The sequence below is a fragment of the Amborella trichopoda genome, chromosome 1, assembly GCF_054954075.1.
Source record: "Amborella trichopoda isolate Santa Cruz 75 chromosome 1, AtrichopodaSantaCruz75HAP2 v2.0, whole genome shotgun sequence".
In the NCBI taxonomy this organism is placed as follows: Eukaryota; Viridiplantae; Streptophyta; class Magnoliopsida; order Amborellales; family Amborellaceae; genus Amborella; species Amborella trichopoda.
The window spans coordinates 13,188,899-13,213,791 of record NC_142336.1 but is presented as its reverse complement, the minus strand read 5'-3'; the positions used below and the strand labels follow the sequence as shown (position 1 = coordinate 13,213,791).

General features: G+C 36.9%; 1 protein-coding gene across 2 annotated transcripts; it reads left to right on the top strand.

Annotated features, from left to right (window-relative positions):
• Nucleotides 1–1,192: 1,192 nt before the first annotated feature.
• LOC18444561 (stress response NST1-like protein) lies at nucleotides 1,193–24,005 on the top strand. Of its 2 annotated transcripts, none has more exons than XM_011628904.3 (4): nucleotides 1,193–1,661; nucleotides 2,260–2,394; nucleotides 11,331–12,033; nucleotides 23,672–24,005. In XM_011628904.3, the coding sequence occupies exons 3-4, from the start codon at nucleotides 11,638–11,640 to the stop codon at nucleotides 23,840–23,842; spliced, it is 567 nt and encodes a 188-aa protein (XP_011627206.1). In that variant the 5' UTR covers nucleotides 1,193–1,661; nucleotides 2,260–2,394; nucleotides 11,331–11,637; the 3' UTR covers nucleotides 23,843–24,005. The 2 variants fall into 2 exon arrangements, with proteins under 2 accessions (XP_011627206.1, XP_006854790.1); XM_006854728.4 differs by having other exon boundaries at nucleotides 2,250–2,394.
• The last annotated feature ends 888 nt before the right edge of the window (nucleotides 24,006–24,893 follow it).

The window sequence follows — 24,893 nt, the reverse complement described above, 5'->3', positions numbered from 1 at the left end:
TGTGTGACGTAAATTAAATAGTAAATAGTTGTTCATGCAGGGAAAGAACATATCAATATTCACATATTCATGCAAAGAAATGAAATTTCTTAATGGAATACCCTCATTTTTTATTGAATTCCTAAAAAACAATATTTATAATGAATTTTAATAATTTTTTCGGATTTTTTTGAAGCTTTAATCTGACCGATTCACCCGATTCCCGATCCGAATCGCCGATTCGCCGATCCGGATCGGTTTTTGAGGTGCCCGATCCAGGTCACCGATCCGCTTTTTAAACCATTGGCGCTAATATATCGGATTAGGCTAAAAAAATCGGAGTAAGAAAATCGAATAAATTTATAAAATGAGAAATTTTAAAATTCTAAACAGTAATAATTATGTCAAAGCTATCAATAACTAATGGCTGCAGTTTGCATACGGATGTATCTGTAGGAGTAGAAGTACGGTGCACCTTCAAATTTTATCATGGTATATAATTTTGATGTAAAATGTTATGAGGATTATCTCAAAATTTATTTTTATATCTAATTATAACATTTTAATTTAAAAAAATGGTTAAAATCAAATAGATCTATAAACATATGAAAATCTTGAAAATGGATGGTGTAGATAATATGTTGCAAAATGCATTATTTATGAGACTTAAAATATTTTTTTTTTGTAGTTATATATCTCGCTGTCGAGATGATCAATCAAAGGGTTTTTCAACATTAAAACTACCTTTTTTGATAGATTTTTGATGTGCGTCCATAGTTCTATATTATAAGGTTGCATCCTTGTATAAATTTTTCCCATAACTAATTCACCCATAAAAACTCTACTAGACTAATATAATTGAGTCGATTAATTTAAATGCCTTGACTCTCATCCAATCATCTAATATCAAATACATAATTAACTAGTATATACCAAAAATGTACCATATAAACCTACCCGTGAAATATTTTTAAGAAACATCTCACCACCTACTTATTACATACTAAAAACAAATATACTAGATAAATTTATTTACTTTAACTATAATATGGTGACAAATATTCTACTTAAATTTATTAAATACTTAAAACATCACATGCTTAGGTGGTATCAAAAAAAATTTCACGATTTGTTTTTTCTCATTATAATAATTTAACAGTATGGTGACTATGATTAAAGTTTTATAAATTTCTTTAACTGAAAAGAGGCTCCTAGATATTTGGGTTTCACATCTCTGTGTTTACGGTTCAGAGCGAGAGAAGAAGGACAAAAGAAGAGGCTCATAGCCACATTGGTTTATAGAGAGAGATGAAGTAGGGACAGTTCATCGGCTTTGGTTTATAGAGAGAGAAGAAGGAAGAAGGAAGAGTTCTTCGGCTTCACAACCCTAATGGAAGAGGCCCTAACTGATTTTTAGAGAGAGAAAAGGAAAGGAAGATGGGATGCTAATTTGGGATAGTTTGAAGAGGATTTTTCTCTCTGATTTGAGTTGTTGTTGTTTGAGAGAAAGCCCTAATTATACTGAGTTCTTGTTTGAGAGAAAGCCCTAGTTATACTAATTTGTGAAGAGGCCCTAACTGATTTTTTTATTTGTGAAGAGGCCCTGATTTTTACAGAGAGAAAAGGAAGAGGGTTTTTCATTTTGTTGGGGAAACAACAAGTTTGGGGTATTGCTTGCTCCTGTAAGTTTCCAGTTTACACTCTATTGTTTATCTTTGTTATCACATAATAAAAGACCTGTACTTACACTCTGCTTCTCATTCATCAGTAAAAGACTATGTTTGGAGCTCTAATTTGTGCCATAAACATTATTTTCATAAAAGCAATTATCACAAGCAATAACAGAAATCTGCATGTATATGATTTTCTTTACACAATGATTTACTTTACGAAATGATTTGCTATAAACGGTATTATTTCATGTACACAATGATTTTCCATAATAACAACTTTGTTTAAATTTTTTAAAAAAGGAAAAAATTCATATTTTCAATCTAAAACTGTGGCTTTGAAGAGCACTGTGGGGATACAAATTTCTGAAAGCATGAAAGTAGCAATGGCTGCAATACACAAAACAGGAAAAAAAAAAAAAAAGGTTAAAAAAGGTAATGAAAAGTCGCGTTTTAAACGTTTTTATAAAAAGAACGCCATTTTTTCACGACCTTTTCAAAAGGTCGCTGTTTAAAACTGTTTCCATAAAAACGCCGAGTTTTTTAAAAGATCGCCGATTAAACGGAGATTTACTAACTATGGTTCATACTTCATACTAGGAGAATTCAGATAACCGTGCTTTTACTTCTAATAACGAGAACGTGGAAATCGTGAACCTGCTGCTCGCTCGTGGCTTGCCCTTATCTCTCCCTCTCAAAGCCCTGCGCCTGTCTCAAAGCCGTGCCTTTCATCTTCTTCAACAAGGTAAGGTTGTTTTTTTCTTGGCCGGTTTTCTTTTACTTTTTTTGCTGGTTTTTCTTCATCTTAGTGTAAAGATTCTTCACCAAACATGGTAGGGTTTCCCTCATACGAACCCTCAAACAAAATATATCATCTCATGATTTTCCTGGTTTTTTGCTCTAGATGGTGGTGCTGATTTTATTTTTATTTGAGAGAATTCTGAATCGGTGCTGATTTGTTAATTACCAATGCTATTATTTTTCCTATGATTTCCCCATGAAAATTTGTTGCTTTTTCTTTTTTTATCTTTGACTGATTTTATTGAGTAGGAGCACAAATTGCTCCATAGAAAACCGTTAACTTCCTTAAAAAAAAATGTGGGTGTGGGTTTTTTTGTTGTATGTTTTCATTTTCTCTCTCTTTATTTCTTGCTGAATATTGTAGCAGCATTATAATTTCAATGTATTTTGCTTGTCATTCGATGTTGATTGGAATGTTCTATCGTGAATTATTTGGTTTGTTGTTGTTGGACTTTGGTTCCTAAGAGGTTGTTGTTTAATTCTTTGTTTTGAATTTCTTTTTTATATTCTCTTGTTACATTGTTTTATTGTCTGTTGTATCTCTGTTACTACAATATTCTTATCTCATCGGTCGATGGTCTTACATCGATTTTGATGTGCTTTCTCTCTGTTAGTTATTGGTAATTTATATATGGCCTTAATTGTTTCAATACAATTTCTGGAAATTGTAGACTTTTCAATGTAATTATTTTACAATAAAAAGAGTATAAGGAACAAATCACATATGATTGGTATATCATTGACATGCCTATCTTGTAATCAATTGTATGGAGAAAAGTGTGAAAGATGAAGATAATTGACCATTTTAATTACTGAAATCTAAAGAATTGATTACCAAGGTATCAAAAAACGCTAGGCAGACCCTAGGCGGCTAGCCTGGTGCCCAGATCTTCAGGCGCCCTGTAGTGGAAAATCATCCATTTTTAGCCTTGTAGTAGAAAATCATAGCATTTTTTAAAATATTTGCTATCCTAATGTACATATATGCATATATTTGTGTCAAATTTTGTAATTTATTCCATTTCGCAACATACGTTTTACTTTGGGGGTTCAAAATAAGCCCCATAACTTTTTTATACAAACTTAGGGGTCAAAATGACCCATTCTTCCATTTTGGGCAAATTTAAAAAGCAATTCTGCCTGACTTCACTGGCTAGTTATACAAACTTGGGGGTCAAAATGACCCATTCTGCCCTTTTGGGCGAATTTAAAAAGCAATTTTTGCTTGACTTCACTGAGCACCTGCCTAGGTAAAAACGCCCGTTTCGGGCCCCTTTTCATGAGGCGTGCGATTTTTTGTTAAAAAACGCTTAGGCGGGCGCCTAGGCACCGGGCGGACCCTTTTTTAAACAAAGTTGATCAGTGTTTTAAAATGCAGGATGCGGCCCTGATGCGGTGGGGGGCCGATGCGGCGATGCGGCCCGAATGCAAGTGCATCGCGATGATGCGGTCAATAATTGCAAAAACATTCAAAAAAATCTAAAAAAATAAGTTAATGCATAGGAAAAAATATGAAGGTGATATATGTGATAGTAGGTATTTTAGTTTAATGATTAACTTCAAAACTATTAGCTGTTGGAGATTCTGTATCCAGTTATCCACTATCCCCTGATAGAAACTAGAACTTGAAACTAGCTTCATAAAGTATTCAACAATAAAAAACCATCAGTACAAATTTGCACCATAAGCACAACTATAATTGAGCACAACCATCAACAACCATAAGTACAACCATAAGCACAAAATAATGATATTACAAAATACAAGTCAAAAGTCAAGCTCAAGAAGATTTAATAGTTACTAAATAATAACTTAATACAATCATCCACTTTGAGAGTCAATTTTGAAATTGGAACTTCATTTTTTCAAATATCAATCAGACAAATATCATCCTCGACGGCCTCCATGTATTCTTCTTCATCGGTCTCCTCTGAGTCAGCTTCCTCCTCAACCTCTGAAGCTAATGTGCGAGTGCGACGACCCAGCAGCTCCTCTACTCCTTTGTGCTTTAGTGTTAGGTCGATCTTCTTCATTAACCCCTGTTGCTAGCTCGACATCAAGCTATGTAAGATCCTCACCCTCAAACACACACTCTTGTCTTGAATCCACGGTCCACTCACTTATGGAATCACCATCAGCTCCATATAATTGAATAGGGTTGAGCTTCGTGCTCCAACCTATTTTTTTTTTTTGTATGGAGCTGTGGTAGAAATTTGAAATCAGATAAATTAGTTTATAGATTAGAAAATTGAAATTCAAGAAATAAGGATTAAGGAATAAGGAGTAAAGGACTTACATGCTCAAATGCACTCCAATTGCGCTCACAACCAGATGAGCTACATGTGAGATTCAACACTCGAATAGCGAGACGTAGATTTGGTGTCTCGCTTTCATATAATGCCCACCATGCAGCTGTATAATATTTTGTAATTTGGAATATAGTTAAAAATTAAGGGTATAAAATAAACAATGGAATATACATAACGTAAGAGACAAGTAAGATTATTTTGGGCTTTTGGCCTTTACCTGGATCGGTAGTGTCCCTATTTCGAGTGGCAATATCTCTCCCAAAGTTTTCCAACGTTAGCTTGAACTTAATCAATTCATGGCTCTGGATCTCATCCTGTATATCTTTGTCTGGCACCAACCTCTCCAACACATCTATGAACCCACCATTTATTACACGATCTGACTCAATGGATGGGTGCTTGTAGTGATGAGATGGGTTTAGAAAATAACCGGCTGAATGGAGGTGCCTATGAAGCTGGGTATCCCATCTCCTATCAATAATTTCAAGTATAGCCTTGCGCATATTTTCATCATCCTTTAAAACATCTTTTATTTCAGTTCTTCATTGCCTCATGTATGTAGCCCATGGCAGGCTTCGCATCACTATCAACCAATCGAAGCACTCTCACTAAAGGGCGAGCTACCTCCAATGCAATAATTATTTGACTCCAAAAAGAAGTATTCAGAATAATTTTTTCAGCCTTTCTCTCATCCTTATGCTTTGACTCCATTGCTCTGAAGCAAACATGGTCCTCAAGGCACTTTTTTGCTTGGCTAGGCGTCGAAGAGTGAGAAATGACGTGGCAAGTCTAGTGATACGGGCTCACTAATTCTCTCTTCTTTGTAAAAGACCTCATCATGCTTAGGACTATGGTGTGATTGTAAATAAATCCAACAACAAACATAGCTCTTGAAATCACCCCACTAAATAAAGATGTTGTACCCATTTCCTTAAGCATAAGATTAACACAGTGAGCTGCACAAGGTGTCCAAAACATATGCTTCCTTTTCAAAGTCAAGAAATACTCAGCTGTAGCATAGTTGGCACCATTGTTAGTGATAGTTTGTATCACATTTTGCTCCCCAACAAAATTGACAATCTCATCCATCAAGCCGGATAAATATATACCATCATGTGACTTGTCTGATGCATCAATAGACTTAACAAAAAAAGTACCTGTTGGGCAGTTAACCAAAAAATTAATGAATGCCCTTGATTTCCCATTGGACCAACCATCACACATAATAGTGGCCCCATATTTTTCCCACCATTCTCTCTGAGAAATCAAAATTTTATTCACATCAAATACATCATCTTTCAACAAGGGCTCCCTAACCTCTTGTAGTGAAGGAGGAATAAGTCCTGGGCCATATTGCCCAATTTCCTGGACCATACATGCAAAACTATCCAGAGTTTCATGATGCTTTCGTGAACAAATTTTACTTTTGTTGACCACAACTATTCTCTTGAGCCTGCTCTTATAATCTTTCCTATTATATTATATATGTGACATTTATGATGCGCAATGGCATAATTTACAATACTGTAAGGATGGTTTGAATTACTTGTTCCGAGACTCTAATGATTTGAATTACTTGTTCTGGACTCTTAAAGCTATGTCTGCAATTTAGGTAAGTGATGAACTCATTCAGGGTACGACTTCGCTGGTTCAAATTTAGATTGATAGTCTTGAGAGTGAATAGGTGATTTTGGGTAGTAGTGATTCCGTTATCTTGGTTTTCTTGCTTGCTTCTTTGACCTTTTGGAATCCTTTATGGGACTTTTATCATCAGTGGAAATACATCAAATCTTGCTCATGGAGTCGGGCTTTCGGATGAAAGTGCTTGCAGGCTTAATACACACGCCTTTAAGCTTAAGTATAAGGTCTGTGCCACCAGTAATTGAGATTGCTAGGACCACAATATATTTGGCATAGCCCCAAAAGCTTTTAATGGTTAGTGTTGTGTGAGGACCAACTGATAGTGTGGTCCCATCGTTAGTGTTGTGCGAGGACCAACTGATAGATGGATTGGTTTATATGATGAGCAGAAATTGTGAATGTTTGGAAGCAAATGCTTTCCTTCGATTCTTTTAATTAGTATTGTTGTCAAAATTGAGACATTTCATTAAATATTTCGAATTTGCTAGAAACCATTTTTTATGTGATAATATATGTGGAACAATATATTTGAATGGGCATGCTGAACTTATTTGGAATGATTCTTGGTAATAATGACAGTTGCCATTGTCGTTAGATGCCTGGAAACCTTTATTTTCTTTTCAATGCATTTGTAGTCATGGCTTATACCTTATATCATGCCTCACCATTATTTTGTTTAATGTTATTGGATGGTCTACCTTCAAAGTTATTGTTGGTAGATTGCAAACTTCAATTACTTGATTGATAAATGTCATAAGCTACATGTGTTTAGTTTAGACAACATGCCTTGCTACTTGTTAGCATTATCAACAACACTAATCTTTGCAAGAGATTCTTGACTACATTCCCTACTAGCTGTTAGCATTATATATGATTTTTTGTGAGTCAAAATGGATTTTTCCTATGAAAGGAAAAGTGAAATTTTAGTTGAAAAAGCAAAAAAATATTTTAAGGTGAGAATTCATAGGTAATTTTGAGTCATAGAATTATCAACAACTCTAATTCATCTTAAGTTTTTCTGGTGTAATTTTTTGTGTACTGCATCTCTATTTTTTGTGTTCTGCACTGCTCTCTCACTCTCACTCTCACTCTTTCTCTCTCTCTCTCATCACATTATTTGTAGTGGTGGTGGACTCATAGTAATGGCAAAAGATTTTAGGAAATTGCATTTTAAATTGTTAGTGGAAGCTCTGTGGTGACATGAATGTGGGGATCATGGGAGGCATTGTAGCCCCATTTTGGTTATAAGGATCTTGGTGGTTCCTAATAGATAAAAGAAAACTATTGTGAAAGAAAGCAGAAGAATAAATGTGGAAAAGCAGAAGATCAGTATCTGTATTCAAAATAGAGAATGTTTTTGGGTGAACTGTTAGAAAAAAGAGTGGAGTATTATGCATAGTAGATTTTAATTCCCAAAGTTGACTCCTCCATTTAAGGTTCATAGCTCTTTAGGGACTACATTATTTTTGGGTAGTAAGGTGGTTTGAGTATTGTGTTTACAGTACACTAGTCGAGAGCCCTGGCGCCTATTTGTTGTTAGGATGCTTCTTCAGGCTTGTTTCTCTTCTATTTCAGTTTTTGGCTTTTTGCTTCTTTTTCTAAACCTTGTTCCTTCTATCATGATGGTGACTCAAATATTTTATCCTTTGAGTTTTTTGTAGTTTCTGAAAGCATTTAAAAACATCATTGTTATCCAGTCAAAACCCATAACCATGCTTGGTTAAATAAGGTATAACTGTTTTACAAGAAGAGTTTTGCAGCATTGACAAAGCGGGGGTAATGCACTTAGGTTTACCTTTCAAGTGTTTTTTTTTTTTCTTTCTTGTAAACATTAAGGATTTCATGGAGAGAATGAAAGAAGTACATATACGGAGAAGCAAAACAGAAATAGAAGAAGATAGAGAAAAGACCAAACAGAAGGAGAGAAGGTGGAATATAAGGATAGGGATAGGGGGGGGGAGGGTAAGGAAATAGGTAGAGAGGATGATAGAGGGGGAGAGTGAGGGATGCGTTCTTTCTACTGATTGGTTTATATTTTGTTTTTCAGTTTCTTTGCTTTACCATCTTATTTTCTCGATCTCACTTTATTTCTCTGCAGCATGAGGACTTATTTGTCTTTTCTTTTGCGTCCTAACTGCTCTCTCTTAATATTTCTCCATAGGCTGTAAGCATGCCAGATTTATCTAAATTTGTACATGTCGACCTCTAAGATCGAAGCGTAGATGATTATTATTATTATTATTATTATTTTTGAATATCAACTCGGGAGCTGGCAGGAATGAAACTCAAGACTTCATGCAGTAGCATCTTGCCAACCATAACGACATATGCCTTGAACTTGGTTGTTGTACCTTGATGATTGTCATTTGTCAAGCTTTATGCACTCTTCAATCTGTTATCTGTTTTGCTGTTTGGTGATTAACTTTCCTTGGCTATGGTCAATGAGGTCTTGGTTTTTGTAAAAACTGCACTGGTGTGGCTTGCAGGTAAATCCATGTGAACTCTCTATGCTTAATACAATGAGAATTGTTTCAAGAAAGTATATCTGTGATGTGTTTCTACGAACTCTCAAATCATGTCTTGATTGATAGAGCACATTATAAGGCTGTTCTGAGGTCAGGGTAGAATTGCAACGGTCTTGTGATAAATGAAGAGAACTTTTGAAAACTTAAAAGGGGGTTGTGTTTTGGTTTCTAATGGTCGCACATGTCAATCTTTTGGCATAAACAAAGTGGAAATTATGTCTGGAATGCCAGATTTAGGCGATGTCTCAGCCCTTACGGTTTTCTTTTATGGGGTTTACCAATGCAAGTGGTAAAGAAACAAGAGATTCAGATCGGATGCCGGGTTGTGCATATAATTCTTTAACGTGTGTCTCTAATTTGCAAGCTATGTTCTTCGGATTGTAGTAGTGCTCTTGCCCTTCATCATTGCCTAATCTGATATAAGTTTAGATATTTTTGAATCAGTTGATAATCTTTTCAAGCTTAGAGCTTCCTAAATTAGTTGAAATTTTTAAAGTTCTCAGTTTCTCCCAAGCCTTGTGAGTTGTGTCAAACTCTCAAAAAGGTGTTGTGATTTCATCCATTATGAGGTACCCACTGCTTCATGTCTTAAACAGTTAATCACATAGGAAGTAGGGGTGGTTGGAACTAAGCAAAGAGCTAGGAAGGCTTAGGATTTCTAGGACTGAAAATAGCATATTGAAACCAGTGGCTCATTAGGAAGAGAAAATGCTATCTCCTGAATGAAATGTCTTCTATAATCAAGAAGGAATACAGGGGTTCCATGAGCAATTCATCCTGAGGTACTGTTGGTTTAGAAGCAAGGCAGGGTTGCTGGTGCCGGTGTAAAGACAACGCAGTGGCTGTAGATGCTGATGGTTAAAAGAGACACGTAATTGAAGAATAGAATAGACACATGGGTTAGATCTCAATTTCGATTGGGGAAGTTTTTAACTATCGTACTCATTTACAGCAATCACACACTTGGTGAACAAGTCGAAGCTGTGCTTTGGATATGGCTTTCTTTTGAAAGTGACTTCAACAGATAGATGGGGTTGCAGCTCACACCTTGACTTCCTAGGCTTGGTATCCACAAAAAAAGAGGAACTTTGGCTACCTTTGGTTTTCTTTGGTGCGGTAAACAGGCACGCAATGTGTTGTTTCTGTGGTATATGAAGGCATTGAGCCTGGGCTACATATGAATTTATCAATTTTTGAACTCTTTAATGATTTGAAATAATATCTCCCTTATTCAACTAATCCACCATGGCTGCAAGCTGATAGAAGTGAAATGAATGTAGTTTCATTGGTTTTCAAATCTTGTTGTATATGGGATGATTGTATTCTTGCTGTGTTCATGATGCTTATCTATTTTTCTTCTTTGAATAGTTTTAGAAAAACAGTGGTATATAACTGTCAAAAGTGTATATAACCAACATATATAACAGTGTTACACAACTGATAAAAGTGTATGTAACCAGCATATTACAGTGGTATATAACAGTAACCCAACTGCTAACAGTTGCCCCCAAATTGTTTGCACTTCTTCTCTGATATACAATCTACTGCTCTACCAAATTTGGGAGCATTTTGACTCTACAATTGAAAGTAATAAGCTTCCAATATTGGCTTAGTTGTACATTTTGAAAGTTTCTACATGAGCATATTAAAAAATGTTTTGTGGTTTATCAAACCATCCATGAGAATGAAAGTCAGTGGGTGAATACATAGGCATGTTGTATTCTAGAGCAAGATCGCCAAATACCCAATTGCATTGAATAATTTACTAATTAATTTGGTGACTTTTTCTTCCCACCTTCCAGTTAAGGTCTCCATTCCCGGTTTACATCTTGTATTTATCAAACTGCTTGATTTCCAGTTTTTCTAAAATATGTCAGTTGGACATATTATAGCTCAATTTGCAATTTTGTGCGGCACAGTGATGATTTGGTTTTGACTGGGTACTTAAGTTCTGTAATATAGGTTATCTATGTGGTTCTTTTTCTTGGCTTGGTTTATGTGGTTCATGTTTGCTGCCTATATTTGATGTCATGAAAATAAGGTTTGGGTTTAATTGCGAAGAAGTTTATTGTACAAGGATGAGAGAGAGAGAGAGAGAGAGAGATCATTCAAATCCGAGACCTATGTGAGAGAGACGTTTCATTCAAATCCAAAGCAACAATGGAAGAGAGAAACTTATAATTCAAAATCCAACTTAGAGCTGAATCGCCCCAAAGGACCCTTATCAAAATCCAATTAAGTTTTTTTTTTTTTAAATATTATGTATCAATAAGTACCTATCTTTAAAAGGTATTTTAGAAAGAGAACCCTTTTTTCGACAGATTTGAATGAAACTTCTCTAAAATTAAATGTAGAGTAATAATACAAAAACTGCAACTGAATTTCCATGGATTGACATCTTCCAGGCAATTCAAACAGTGGACAGGACTGTCCATGTTTCTTCTCAGGTGCCATCCAAACAACTGACAGCAGTATCCCAAGGACAGACCAATTCCAGTATAAGCCTATCCCCAAGACAGGCTTCTTCAGGTACCCAAACGAGCCCTAAGGGAATCGCCGCAAAAAGCTAACAAGAATAATGCAATACATCTACAATAGTCTCTGAGAGATCATATTAGTCCCTCAGGCAGAGAGAACTCCCACTCTTACCTTCGAACCCTAGAGAGAGGGAAAGAGAGAGAGAAGAGAGAGAGAGCCCAGGGTGGGAGAGCCATGGCAGCCTACTTGCAGAGAAGGTTCAATAACCCTTGCAAACTGAAACCCTTATTCTCTATCTACGCCCTTCGTTTCAAGAGCAATAGGGCATCGGAGCATGAGCACTTGGAGCCATCACCATTTCTAGCCAGCTGGTCTTCCCCAAAAGACCCTCGAGTTGCAGAGAAGAAGCTCACACAACTTAGAAGAGACTATGCGAAATCCATGAGAGAGGTGAGGAGAGAGTATCGCTTCGAGGTTGAGGCTCAAATGGAGGAGAAGAGGCGCAAAGATGAAGCCAAACGTGAAGTGCTGCGTCTGGCTAAAGAGGATCGGAAGGCTGAAAAGGCTCGCCTATCACAAGAAAGAGCGGCAGAGCGGCAAAAATTTGAACAGGAGTTTCGAGAAACCTTGGTATTATTTCATGACTTCGTTTATAAAATGCTTTTGTTTTGTGGCTTTGTCCTTTGTTTTTGCCATGGTGAGTGGGGTTATGTTGCAGTTTGAATGATAGAAATTGGCTGAAGCTTACAAGATTTAGGGGAGCTTTAGGTTTATCACGGGGTTTGTTTAGTAATTGCTTATTCATATATTTTATGAGGTTTTTGTCATGGTAATTGGGTTTTGTTGTAGTTTGATGATGAAAACTGATGTAACTTTTTTTTTTTTAAAAAAAAAATTGTATATTCTAACAATCTGTAAAAATGCTACGGTTTATAGGCAATCGAGTATTATGACAAGCATCTGTTGGTTAAATGATTATCTGTGGATCTTTGCTATGGTTTTTGTCGTGTTTCATTAGAGTTTTTAGTTGAAGTTTGAGATTAGAAACTGATATCTTTATGCAATATCAGAAACGACCATTAACATGTGTTTTTGTTTTTGGGAAATCTATTAAAAAACACCTAAAATTTGATCTGCTTAACATTTTATACTAGTATTTTGATAACTTCAAAACCCATTTTGATGTGTCATTTGATGGGGTATTTGAAATTTGATCTAAAGAACAATAGACTCTTTGGGATTCGATAAATAAAATGTTTAAAATAGTTCAAATCTTAGTTGTAGTTTGATAGATTTCCCTTTTTTTGTTTAATGCTTTCTGCATTATGTTAGTGTCTACCGTCGTGTCTACCGTCGCAATGATTCTCATATTGTGCAGTTTATTGGCTATTGATATCTCTAAGCATGTGCTGAAACTGCATTATGCAAGATGATTAGGATTTTTCTTCGCGGCATTTTCTCATTTCTTGATGTTCTTTTCCATGTTTTTTGTCTTGATTATTATATTTGCAGCTTTTTTATAGAAACAAATATGTTTAAGCAATCTCCAGTGGTGCTATGAAGACAGTGAAATAGGTTCCTTTTTTTCATGTTCTTTGCTATAGTGGTTAGGTAATTATAAGGGTTTGAAATTCATATCTTGAAACGAATTCTACACAATCTTGAAGATAAGAACCAGAAATTTGAGATTGTGTGTCCATATTTCATTAGCTTGTATTTAGTTTTATTTCAAATTTTCAAGTTAGGAACTAAGGATTTCCAATAAACCATGGCACTACCATGCACTTCCAGTGACTAGTGTTTCCTTTTACTTTTGGAAAATAGTTTCATGCATCGTGTCCCACATTTCTACATTTTCTCCTATGCATTATAAAGCAGCCATTTTAAAGATGGATGCAAATGGGTGGTCCATCTAAAAACAATTGAAACTAACGGTCCAAATGTTTTCTCCATAAAATTATTATTTCGATTTTTTTGAAATTTATTTATTTTTTCTTATTCATGATCTCCATTTTAGAGATTACATGTCCTTAAAAATTGGGTCCAAAAATGCATCTCAAAAATAGATTTTTAAGAGTCGACTCATTTCTACATGGACTCATAGAAACCGTGCCTTTTACTTTTTACTTTAGTTTCAATGATTAGGGTTTGTACAGTATGATGGAAACTTATACATTAAGCAAAGCTCTGACCAATTGGCGATGCTATCTATGTACATGACTTTGAACATCTGAATTAACCATGGCATGGATCTAGGCTATTCTATTTTACAAACTGGAGATTCGTTTGATTAATAAGAAAAAGAGCACACACGTGCCTATATCTTTTCCTTGAGAAAATCTTAGACCCTGTTTGGGCTGACCAAATTGCCTTTTTCTCCTCTCTAGCCATTTAGGAATAAAATCAGCCTGCTTGCCACTCCTATATGCATGGGTGACGAAATTTTGAAACCCAGTTTGTCAAAACACCCACATCACTACAATGGAAAAAAAAAAAAGAAGAAAAAAAGAAAAAAGGTTTTTCTTGATTAAGAAATAACTTCATCCCTTCAATAGACCTATCGTCCTGGGTTCTAGAAGGCATTACAAGGTTAGTTCTACTAAATATTTGGTAACGAGTAACTTATTGGAAGAACCAAAATAAACATGTCTTTTAAACGTTTAAACCTACAGCGATCAGTTTTGGCCTCATTCTTTTGCCATGATGATTAGGGTTTTTGTCGCATTTTGAAGCAATTGATACCTTTAGGTAATCTATTCTAGAGTAGAATCAGGTAATGAAAGTTGTTAGTCAATGTTTCCTGTTATGATGATTAGATTCTGTTATTGTTTGATGAACCCCTGTTCTCTAATACTATCTAAAATGTTTTCCATCATGTTGAAGGAGCAAGGGAGTAACGGCTCTAAATCCATATGTAAATAGCCTGGATAACAGTTATTTCTGTTTCTGAATCAAGGAAGCAAAGAATTCTGAGAGATACCCTAGTATTACCACATTCTCCCATCGATTAACTTCCTCCTATACTTCTTCTGAGGTTTTCTATTATGATGATTAGGGATGTTTCCCAATTTTAATGAAACTTTATAGCTCTAAGCAGCCTCTGTGTGCATGCGCATGTGGTGATACGCAGACGAGACCTACAAATGTTGTAGATTTCTTAGATAGTTGACTCACTAATTTGTTTAAAGAAGTTTTTGGAGCTTTGAATTATAAAAGTTGTGAAAACACCTCGAATGTGACAACTTAGACAAATAGGCTGGCAGGTAAGATCAGGCACCCAACTTAACCTTCAATTCTATCTACGACTGAATTACAGATTTGAGCCTAGGCCTCTCTTTCCCTGAAAACACTCCATTTATTTCTTGCATTTAGTAATCCATTAGTGCAGTTGTGATGAAGAACTTTAGGATAATTGGCTGGATTTTTAATCTTCTCTTTTTTTTAACGGATAATTGGTTTTTTCTCTTTTAAGCTCAGTTGGTCCATTATGAATTTCTGACACTCTCCCCTTATTTTTTTGATTCCCATACTCTTTAGTCCTTTGCATTTGTTGTTATGCTCTCTATCATCTTCCCATGAAGGTGTTGTCTAGACAGAATTGCAGGGTGTTCTCTGGAATGTAGTTGTCCGTGAAGATCCTAATTTTTGGTGGGTTTTTTGTGTTCTGCTTAAGGCTGGTCTGAAGCATGGTTGCAGTGGTGTGGTTTAGTGTCTCTTAGAGATATGTTTTGTACGGGTTCTAGAGGGAAGCTTTGTTTATTTAATGGTCAGGACTTAGATGATGTATCACTTCAGCTGCTGCTCTCATCTTTAATCTATATATTGCCTCTACAAAACGACTTTTTCCAAAAGGAAACAGTTACGAAGAGACGAAGAATTTTCGTAGTAGCCTCTAATGCAGTCGAAATCGAGCTAAGATTATTTGGACCGATCAAATCGAGATTTAAAGAAGAAGAACTAGATTATCATTTTTTTTAAATCTTTATTCTCTCTTCTTTTTTTTTTTTTTTTAGCAAGTCTTTACTAAGTATGTTCTTTTAGGAAGGATAAGTTGGTTTTTAGAAGGAGCCGTTTTTTCACTCTGAATGAGTTGTTTGTATGAAGCATTAATATGAGGATGTGAGATAGGGAGTAATCTAAGAGGAAAAAGGGGTTTGTTTTTCTTAGGGAAATCTTTTAGGATGTTTAATAAGGAGATTTTTTTTTTTTTTAAACGAGGAAGTTTATATGTAGTCGGGGGTGTGGTGGAATAAGAAGCTTATCTTTATAGAAAGATAATGGGATATGGGTTTTAAATAGAGGATCTTTTAAAAGAAGAAGGGACGTCTCATTGTAATTTGGTGATTTTTTTTTATTTTGGTGAATGTAGAAAACAATTGACATCGAGAGAGAGGCTTTGCTCTCTTGGTTTTCTCTATGTTTTGTTACGGGTGCAAGGCAAGAGGCCTCGACTTTCTATGATTGGGCCTGCTTCTTGCAATCCCTTCTTAGTTGTTTGTTTCTCTCTAAAATGTGGTTGTATTTGCTGGTTGTTAGCTGCTGGTGATTTTCAACTGCATTAGTTGGTATTAGAGCTCAAATCTTATGGAGTCGTGGTGTTGTTTGAAAGGGCATTTTGGCTCGTGGACGTGTTCAATGGCTGGGTATCGGGAACGAGCCCATCTAGCGAGAACGAGACCTTCGAGACATCGAGATAGAAGACTTGAAAAGGCATGTTGAGGAGTTGATCCAGCGCTTGATGCAAAACTCGGCCCCGACACACTATGATGACGATAGTAAGTCGGAAGTTGCTTGCGAGAACCCATACTATGAGCACGCTTCGCATCAAGAGCCTCATGTTCAGGAGAGTAGATCATGGGATTTTGGCATTAAAGGCGATTTAGCTGAGTTCGGGAGATGATTATAGGCGGGAGAATTTATTGATTGCATTGAGATTATAGAACGTATCTTTGAATACAAGGATGTGCCCAATGATGATAAGGTCAAGCTCGTGGCCATTAAGCTCAAGGGTCATGCATCTGCATAGTGGGAGCAATTGAAAAGGTCTTCGGAAAGACAACGGAAATCAAAGATCACCGATTTAGGAAAATATGAAAAAATTAATACTCTTGCCCTTTAACTCCACCCAAACGTTATCTCAACACCTTCATACCGTTCGGCAAACGGAGTGGTCTGTTGATAATTATACTAAGGAATTCCATCAGCTAGTTGCGCAAAACAACTTGTCCAAGATTGCAGAGCAATTGGTGTCGCAATAAGGACTTTGATACATAGGGGGACTGCATCAAACATTGTCCTTACCCTACATTTGCTATGGACAATTTTGGAAGCCTATCAGTGTGCCCTAATGGTGGAAAAACAACAGCCTAGGGGCAAGACTAGCGCAGCCATGAGGGGAGATTCAGGTCTGTGTATGGACTGATTTCAGGACCGTGGTGCAAGGCCTGAAGCTGCACCTTCTAGAGGCCGCAAGGATGCTGCTGCAACATCTATTAGTCGCTCAAATATTGTTGCACCAGGTGCTGGAGTTCAAGGCAACAACTCAACTCTCTGTTGTGGGGAGACGGGTCACAAGGCCGGGGATTGTAGGAAGTCCACTAGTCGTTCTGACAAAGGCAAGCAACTCATGATTTGGGAAGAGAACCTAGAGGATGTTGATAGATATGACAATGATCCAGTTTATGATGAGGAGTCAGATGAGGATGATCTTTTCGATGGAGATGTTGAGGAGTCCCTGATCATTTGAAAGAGCTTATTAACACCAAAGTAGGAAACCTAGGAGGATTGGTTGAGAATCAATATTTTTTCCCGCCACCTATACTGTTGGAGGCAAGGTCTGCAAGCTTATTATTGATAGTGCGAGTTGTGAGAATGCGATCTCCCAAGTAGTAGTCACAAGCCTCAAGCTCGGCATTGAGAGGCATCCCCAACCATACAAGCTCACTTAGTTCAAAAAGGGCAATGAGGTACGATAGTTAGTAGATGCTTTGTTTTTTTCTTCTATTGGAAAGAAGTATTTTGATGATAAATGGTGTGATGTGATCGCCATAGATGCTTGTCATGTATTATTGGGTTGACCACAATATGGCTATAGAGGTATACATGATGGGAGGAGAAACATATATATTATTTTTTGAGGAAAGAGAAACATATATACTATTTGGAAAGGTGATAATAAATTTGTGTTGGCTCCAATGAAAGAGAGAATTACACCGAAGCCTAAACCTCTGAGAGGGGGGGGAGGGGGGGGGGGGCCCGGATGTGTAAATTTGCTCCCAACAGCTAGCTTTATGGAGGATGTTCAGGAGACTAGATTGATATTTGCTTTAGTGGCTCATGAGGAGGGTTTAGATTCCATTGTTCCTGATGAGGTTAAATTTCTCATTGAGGACTATAGTATTTTCTGCCGAACTGACACAACTAAAAATGACCGGCAGCCAACAATTGGCAAATATAGTTGTGTTTTAGAGAGACAAACAAACAATTGAGAAGAGGTTGCAAGAAGAAGGCATGATCACGTATAGTTGAAGCCTCTTACCACACAACCGTAACAAAACATAGAAAAAATCAAGAGAATGAACCTCTCTCTCTCTCGCTCGCTTTACGTCAATTGTTTTCTTTAGTCATCAAAATAAAAAACCCACCAACTTACAATGAGACATCCCTTCTTCTTTTAAAAGGTCCTCTATCTAAACCTATGTCCCACTTATCTTTCTAAAAATATAAGCTACCCATTCCATTACGTCCCAACTAGAGATAAATAAAGAAAAAGAATCTTCCTCATTAAACATTCGAAAAGATCTCCACAAGAAAAATGAACCCCTTCTTCCCCTTGGATTACTCCCTACTTCTTCCCCTTAGATTACTCCCTATCTCACGTTCTCATCTTGATGCTTCTTACAAACAACTCATTCAAAGACAAAAATAGATCCTTCTAAAACCGACCTATCCTTCTTAAAATATCATCTTACTAAAAGGGACTTGCTAAAAAAAGAAAATAAAGATAAATAAAAAAATGCGATATGCAAGTGCTTCTTCTTTCGATCCCAATCTGATCGCACCAAATAATCTAGCTTGATCTCGACTTCATCATCTTTGGTGTTGGGATCCCTCATCAATGATCATTGTTGTTTCTTAGAGTGCCTTTGGTTGATAGTTCACATGTTTCAAGATTTGAATATGCAATAAATTAATTCCTGCATCTTAGTATGTGGATGACACCTTATCTTTTGGGTGGGCCTTTGCTGCCTGCTGAATGAGATAAATGTGAATTTAATGTGCTTTGAATGCATATGTTATGCAATTAGCATAATGAGAAGATATTTTTATCATCAGCTGAAATATAATGTATTCATAAAATATGTTGGTTTTAACTATAGTTTCCTTGTCAACTAAATACTGGGGGTTATCTCTGCATATCAATGGGTTCGTCTTGTGGTTATTGTCATTGAGTGGATGTGATCTGGATCGGTAATCAGGATCCTGATGACTGAGCAACTCATTATGATCAGTCTCTTGACCCTTATATGATGGACATCGTACATGTATGCATTTTTATATATGATATCCTCATATCAACTGCTCCATCTAGAGGAAGAACGTGTATCATTTTTCCTTGTGGAGAAATGAGGATGTTACTCGTCAAGACAATTAGGACGTGGGTTGCAAATCCCCAACTGGTTGACCAGGTCAAAAGAGCTTTGTTGTTTCTTCATTCTAGGACCAAGTTTGTAAAACTTGATTGGACACCGATCTGAGAGGTCTGAGAGTGTCATCATATAGTTAGACTGGTCGCTTCATCAGTTTTGATTGGGTTCTAGTGACATTACTATATGTGATGTATTGTTATTGAGCAATGATTTCATGCAACCGTTGTATATTAATATGATGCAACGACCTTAAAAAACTATCTTAAGGTCATTTGTTTGATCCAAATTTTGAAATATACACTCTTTTTATTCTAATGAACAATTACAAAAAAGAAAAATTTGAAAACACAACCTTGAAAGTATTTTTTTTGCCCAATTAACATAGGCCATTCATTTTGGTAAGATGCTTAGATCTAGGCCTTGAGAAGGATTTTTTCATTTCAAATTTTTTTGGATGGCTTTATTATCATTAGATGAACAATATTAAAAAAGAAAAAAATGATTTTGAGTTTATAAAGGCTGAGAGCTTGAAATTTACAAAATAAATGGTCTAGATTCATTTTTGGAGTGGACTCATTTTGACCATATCTAGGGCTTTTGGGGGATTGAGTGGGTGTGCAAAATTTGGGGTCATGCAAATACCACAAACATGGTTTCCAGAAGTGTCATTGCGTTATACTATGATACAACCGTTGCATTAGATCATTGCTCATTGTTATTTATTATGTCTACTTGCTATGTATAATAGCTTGAGAATAGAGGTTGATACAACTTTTGCTCACCCCTACCGCTCTTTCGTTGGTCTGTATACATTAAAAATTTAATATAAAAGAAATAATAGAAGGATTGTTATTCGTGTGAAGGCTCTCACTGTAGATAGTCTGAAACAGAGAGAGCTACAAATTCCTAACAGATACCCCATGTGCAAAGGGACCGAAGAGAACAATGCCCAGCTTTTCTTACATTGCGAAGTGGCCACACTGCTGTGGAATGAGGTGCTACAAAGTTTTGGGTGGCTTTGGGTAACCTCACAGTCCACTCTCCAGCTCTGCCAAGCTCTCTATTCCCCTGGTTTCCCAGAAGTGGGGCTCTTTCTATGGAATGCATCATTGGTAGCAGTTATTTGGACCCTGTGGATTGAGAAAAATGCCAGGACATTTGAGAGTAGGGAGGTAGATCCAAAAACGCTTAACGATTGTATCAAAGCCATGGTAATCCTATGGGCTCAGAACCGCAAACTCTTCTAGGGTTTCCTGACCAACTTCCTCAACAGTTGGCAAAACATCTTTTTCAATGAGGCCTGCCCATCTCTCCTGGTCCTCCTTTTGGGGAACCCTGGAGACCCATCACAATAAACTTAATTTTGATGGTTGCTTCGGTGGCAACCACAGCCCAGCAGGTGTTGGAGGCCTTTTTCAAAGACCATATTGGTAACATCCATCTCTTGCATTCCAGCCATATTGGCATTGCTGATTCCACCGTGGTGGAAGCAATTGCACTAATAGACAGGATCAAGAGATACAACCGTGATTGGGGGGACACCTTGGTTGTTGAGGGAGACTCAAAAAATGTCATTATATGGACCTCAGGTGCTTCCACCTGCCTGTGGCGCTTGGAGCACATCTTTGAAGAAATTTCACTCCTTTGCAGACGCAAAACTGCAATATTCATTGAGATAGCGGATTTGTACCTGCCAATGCCATTAACATGCCATGATGTTGTCAAAAGCCTTTTGGCAGGGCTCAGGGGTTGTTTGGTTCATATGAAAATAATCCTCGATCATTTTTTAATATGAAACAGAGGTTACACATGTTTGGTTTGTACTTTTAAACCTGTGCGCACGGGTGTGCCTTGCATGCGCATCCCACCGGCCCATGCAATGTTGGGCCTCGGCGAGCATCATGGTGTTTGGAACCGAATTATTCATATTACAGACCACAATGAGCTTGGTCTCCTTTCCACATTTGTGGCGAGAAGCCAAACTATAGTGTGGATGCACTTCCAAAAGGAGGAGCGGTTCCACAGGTCTTCAGTGGATACTCTTCTTTATCCCTTTGAGTTGGGCTTCCCAGTGTTGGCATTTTTTAATTTTGCTTTTTTTGTATTAGTGCTCATCCTGAGTTCTGATTTTCTATATGATCTCACAGGAGCCCACTTTATGTGGGCCCAAGCCTTACATTGTAATTTTTCGGTACAGCAATACAAATACGTTGTCAACTTTTCCGAAAAAATAAAATAAAAATGGCCTGCATATCCTACGAGACCATTCTATGTGGGCCAGATTGATTGATGTCTTTTAATGAGCAAAACAATACTACTTGCAGTTGCATGTCATCCAATGAGTAAGGGTGATGCTAATAACAGGCACATGGATATAGAGTGGCGTCTAGAGCCTACAATCAAAGTGATCTCCTGTTGCATGTGACTTGTGAAGAAGTAGATGAGTGTCAGGATTGTCAGACAAAACAGCTCGAACATTTCTGATGCTATAAAATATCCATACTGTAATAGATACTTGTATACCTATTTCTTTAATGGCATAAACCATTAATATTTAATAGCATAATCTATTCTATTGTTAAGATAAAAATTTTGAACACACACTGGACTAAATGAGCCACAATCTTATACTCCTATGCAGTTCTTCATACTTCCCCTATAGTGAAGGGTGCAATCTCAGTATTTTAGAACCTATCTTTTTGTGCTGGGAGTCGCAGTTGACTTAACCCTGGAAGGCTGTCTTCAGGTGTCTCATAAAGTTTAAGCCAATGTTCACTTAAATATTCATTTTCTCGTGTCTTTTTGTTCCGATAACAAGAGAACCATTGAAGTGTTATTGTCCCAGCATGCGCTTTGCCATACTGAGATTTTGAGTTGAGTTTTGTGCAGAACAAAAATAACGAATCTGGGTGTTAGGATTGTCATCTGTTATCTAGATTTTTGGATGATGAATTATGTATGTCATGTTTTTTGATTTTTGCATGATGAATTATATATGTCATGTTTTCTTCCTACTGTTACCTCATGGTCTAAGTGTGTACTTGAGAGGAACTTTGGGGACCATATTATGCATCTAGTATAAGGTATTATGTGTACCCCTGTCAGTTTTTGCTACAGTTTACTTTGTGAAGGGCTAGTGGCTAGCTGGAGGAGTTGTGTGTTGGGAAGTTTTCTTTCTTTGGAGGAGGGTTAAGTTTGTATAATGCTATACGGAACTTTTCTGTTTGAGGCTTCATTGGTGAAATACTCTTGTATTTGTGGCTTTCTAGGGGATTATGCATGGACATACTAGTGTTGGGTTTCTGAGCTTAAACTGTGCTTTCTAGGGGATTAGGCATGGACATACTAGTGTTGGTGTATTTAGGAAGTCTGTTGTGGTGAAACTCTGGTTTTTGTCTCAAGAAATGACCATGGTCCTTAAAACGGTTTATTAGAGAGCTTAAAGAGGACTTCTGACCTTCGAAAATTGTTGCACTCCTTTCAGTCCATATGATCCAAAAGATGGTTGCATTGAGGTACGGTTGCATTGAGGTACGCCAAGGGAAGGTACCATCTGCAGCATAAGGGGGGCTGGTAGAAGGCTTGGAAAATGTGCGGCAAAGATTGGGGTAGAACCCAAGGCCTTGGAAAATGTGCGGCAAAGATTGGGGTAGAACCCAAGGCCAATGGAACCTTTGTAGCAATTTACCCCATAAACTACCAGCCAACTTGCAATGTAAAAATGGGCAATATATTGGTCTCTGCAACTGATTTTCGCATTACACATCATTTTGGGATTGGCATTCCTCTTCACTGTCACTGGTCTGTTGTGAGAGCTTTCTTGAGGATCAAAATCCAGCAAAGAGATTGGAATTTGGGAGGGATTTGAGTAAGCCAAGCTCTTCTTGCAATGTTTGAAACAGTTTCAGAAAAGGTTGGAATGGGGTGGTTGGAGTAGAATACCATAGAAAGAGGATACCGTAAATACTCCGAGGTTGATGGGGTAATTGGCCTGAGTTTATTGGTTAGTAATAGTGGTCACTTTTTAGGTAGTACTTTGAATATCCATTAAATTTGTACTAGTGCATTTGTCTATACATTATCTAGTTTTCCTCAAGGGGGCTAGTGGAAAATGGTTCATCTTAGGATAAGTATAAGAGGGTCTCATATTTTTAATTTTCATGTACATGGACGTTGTGCTCTCCTCATGGTATTTTTCTAAAGTTAATTGCGCAAGCTACATATGGCACTTGATTCATTTATTGAAATCATTTACTAGGTGCATTGATCATTCACAATAGTTCATATGGAAATCCTTAGGTTAATCACTTCTTGTGAAAGGACATACAGTCCATCATTTCTGATCCATATTGTGATTATAATCACATGCTCATAAGGTCGCTACCATCTGTATGCCCCACCCTTCCTCCTTCCCTGCGAACCCATTGAATGAATGGTTACCATAAGTAATAATCCTTTTGACCAGGTCAATGTGACTTATGGATCATATATACGTATCCAAAAATAAAATTTTGTGCAGCAGTAACTTTTTACTGTTTAACTTTCATACAAAAGAAAAAAAGCAATTTTACTATCTATTTGCCATATAGTCTCTAACCTTCTTTTATATTGCGCTATAGATGAAAGAAAGAGCTGAGAAGCAGGCAAATTGGAGGGCAAAAGAAGAGAGGAGGGAAGAGAAGAAGAGAGAGAAAAAAGAACTGCTTAGACGGCAGAGTTCTTTGTGGATCGATGAAAATGATTTGGAAAAGAGAGTGCTCGAGGCTATTGTTGATACTATACCCTTGTGAATCTATGGGATGCGGAAATTCTCATGTCGGGTTGCTTTTGTTTATCATCTCTCTTTTATTTGGTCTTGACATACAAAACTGGAAGGCCAACTCATATTTCATCTTTCTAATATTTAGGAATTGACATGAAAAATAGTAGTAATGAGATGCCTTACTTGTGTCATATGTTAATTTATTGTTTGGTGGATTACCTCGACTTAAAAATCTGGCCAAAACGTGGGGATAATGACTCAGAGGACTTTCAACTATGATGCAATGTTGTTATATTTGCTTTGGACAACGCTGCAACTTTATTCTGAAATGGATGATTTTTCAGCTCTTTTGGCAGATTCAGGGACAGGTATTTTTCTGAAATATTGCACATTTCGCTGTACATATACCAAATTTTGAATAGGGATGTTTTTTGAAAATTTCAATATTATATTCACTTCAATGGTATGGTGATTTGCTGTGCTTCACTGTATGGGTTTGAAGCTGCAGACTTTGGTCGAAGCGAAGTGAATTTGATAATCCACTAGGATGGACGTGGGAGGGTGTCAATGGTCTTTTCAGTCTCCTTCCTGTTTGTTTTTCCTTTTTTCAGTTGCTGGACCCCCATCTTTCTCGGGAGAATTTCCCAGCTGCTAATATTTACATGAGGTTGTTAAATTATGTCATGATTTATAAGTGGGCATGCAGACCAACCCATTGAACTTGTACACCTACAAAATGATGTTGATCATATATTCATTTGGAAATATAAACAAAATGGTGAATGCCATTATAGCTCAGTTATTAGCTCACAAGGAGAAGTATGCAGTCAGATCATTCAACACCTTAGGCAGAAGGAGATGACGGTTAACCTTGGCCGTTAGATTCAAATGCGGTCTCATTCAATTTAAAATTTTATGGGTTGATAATTTGGACCATCGTGATAATGAATATTTAAAAATAGGACTTTGAACCTTAAAATTAGTTCTATGCCATTTTTCGCAAAATCATGGGTCTAAATTACAATAGAGTGACTTTGATTTTCAACTGTAAAATAGAGCTTAGAAAGGGGATGCATTCG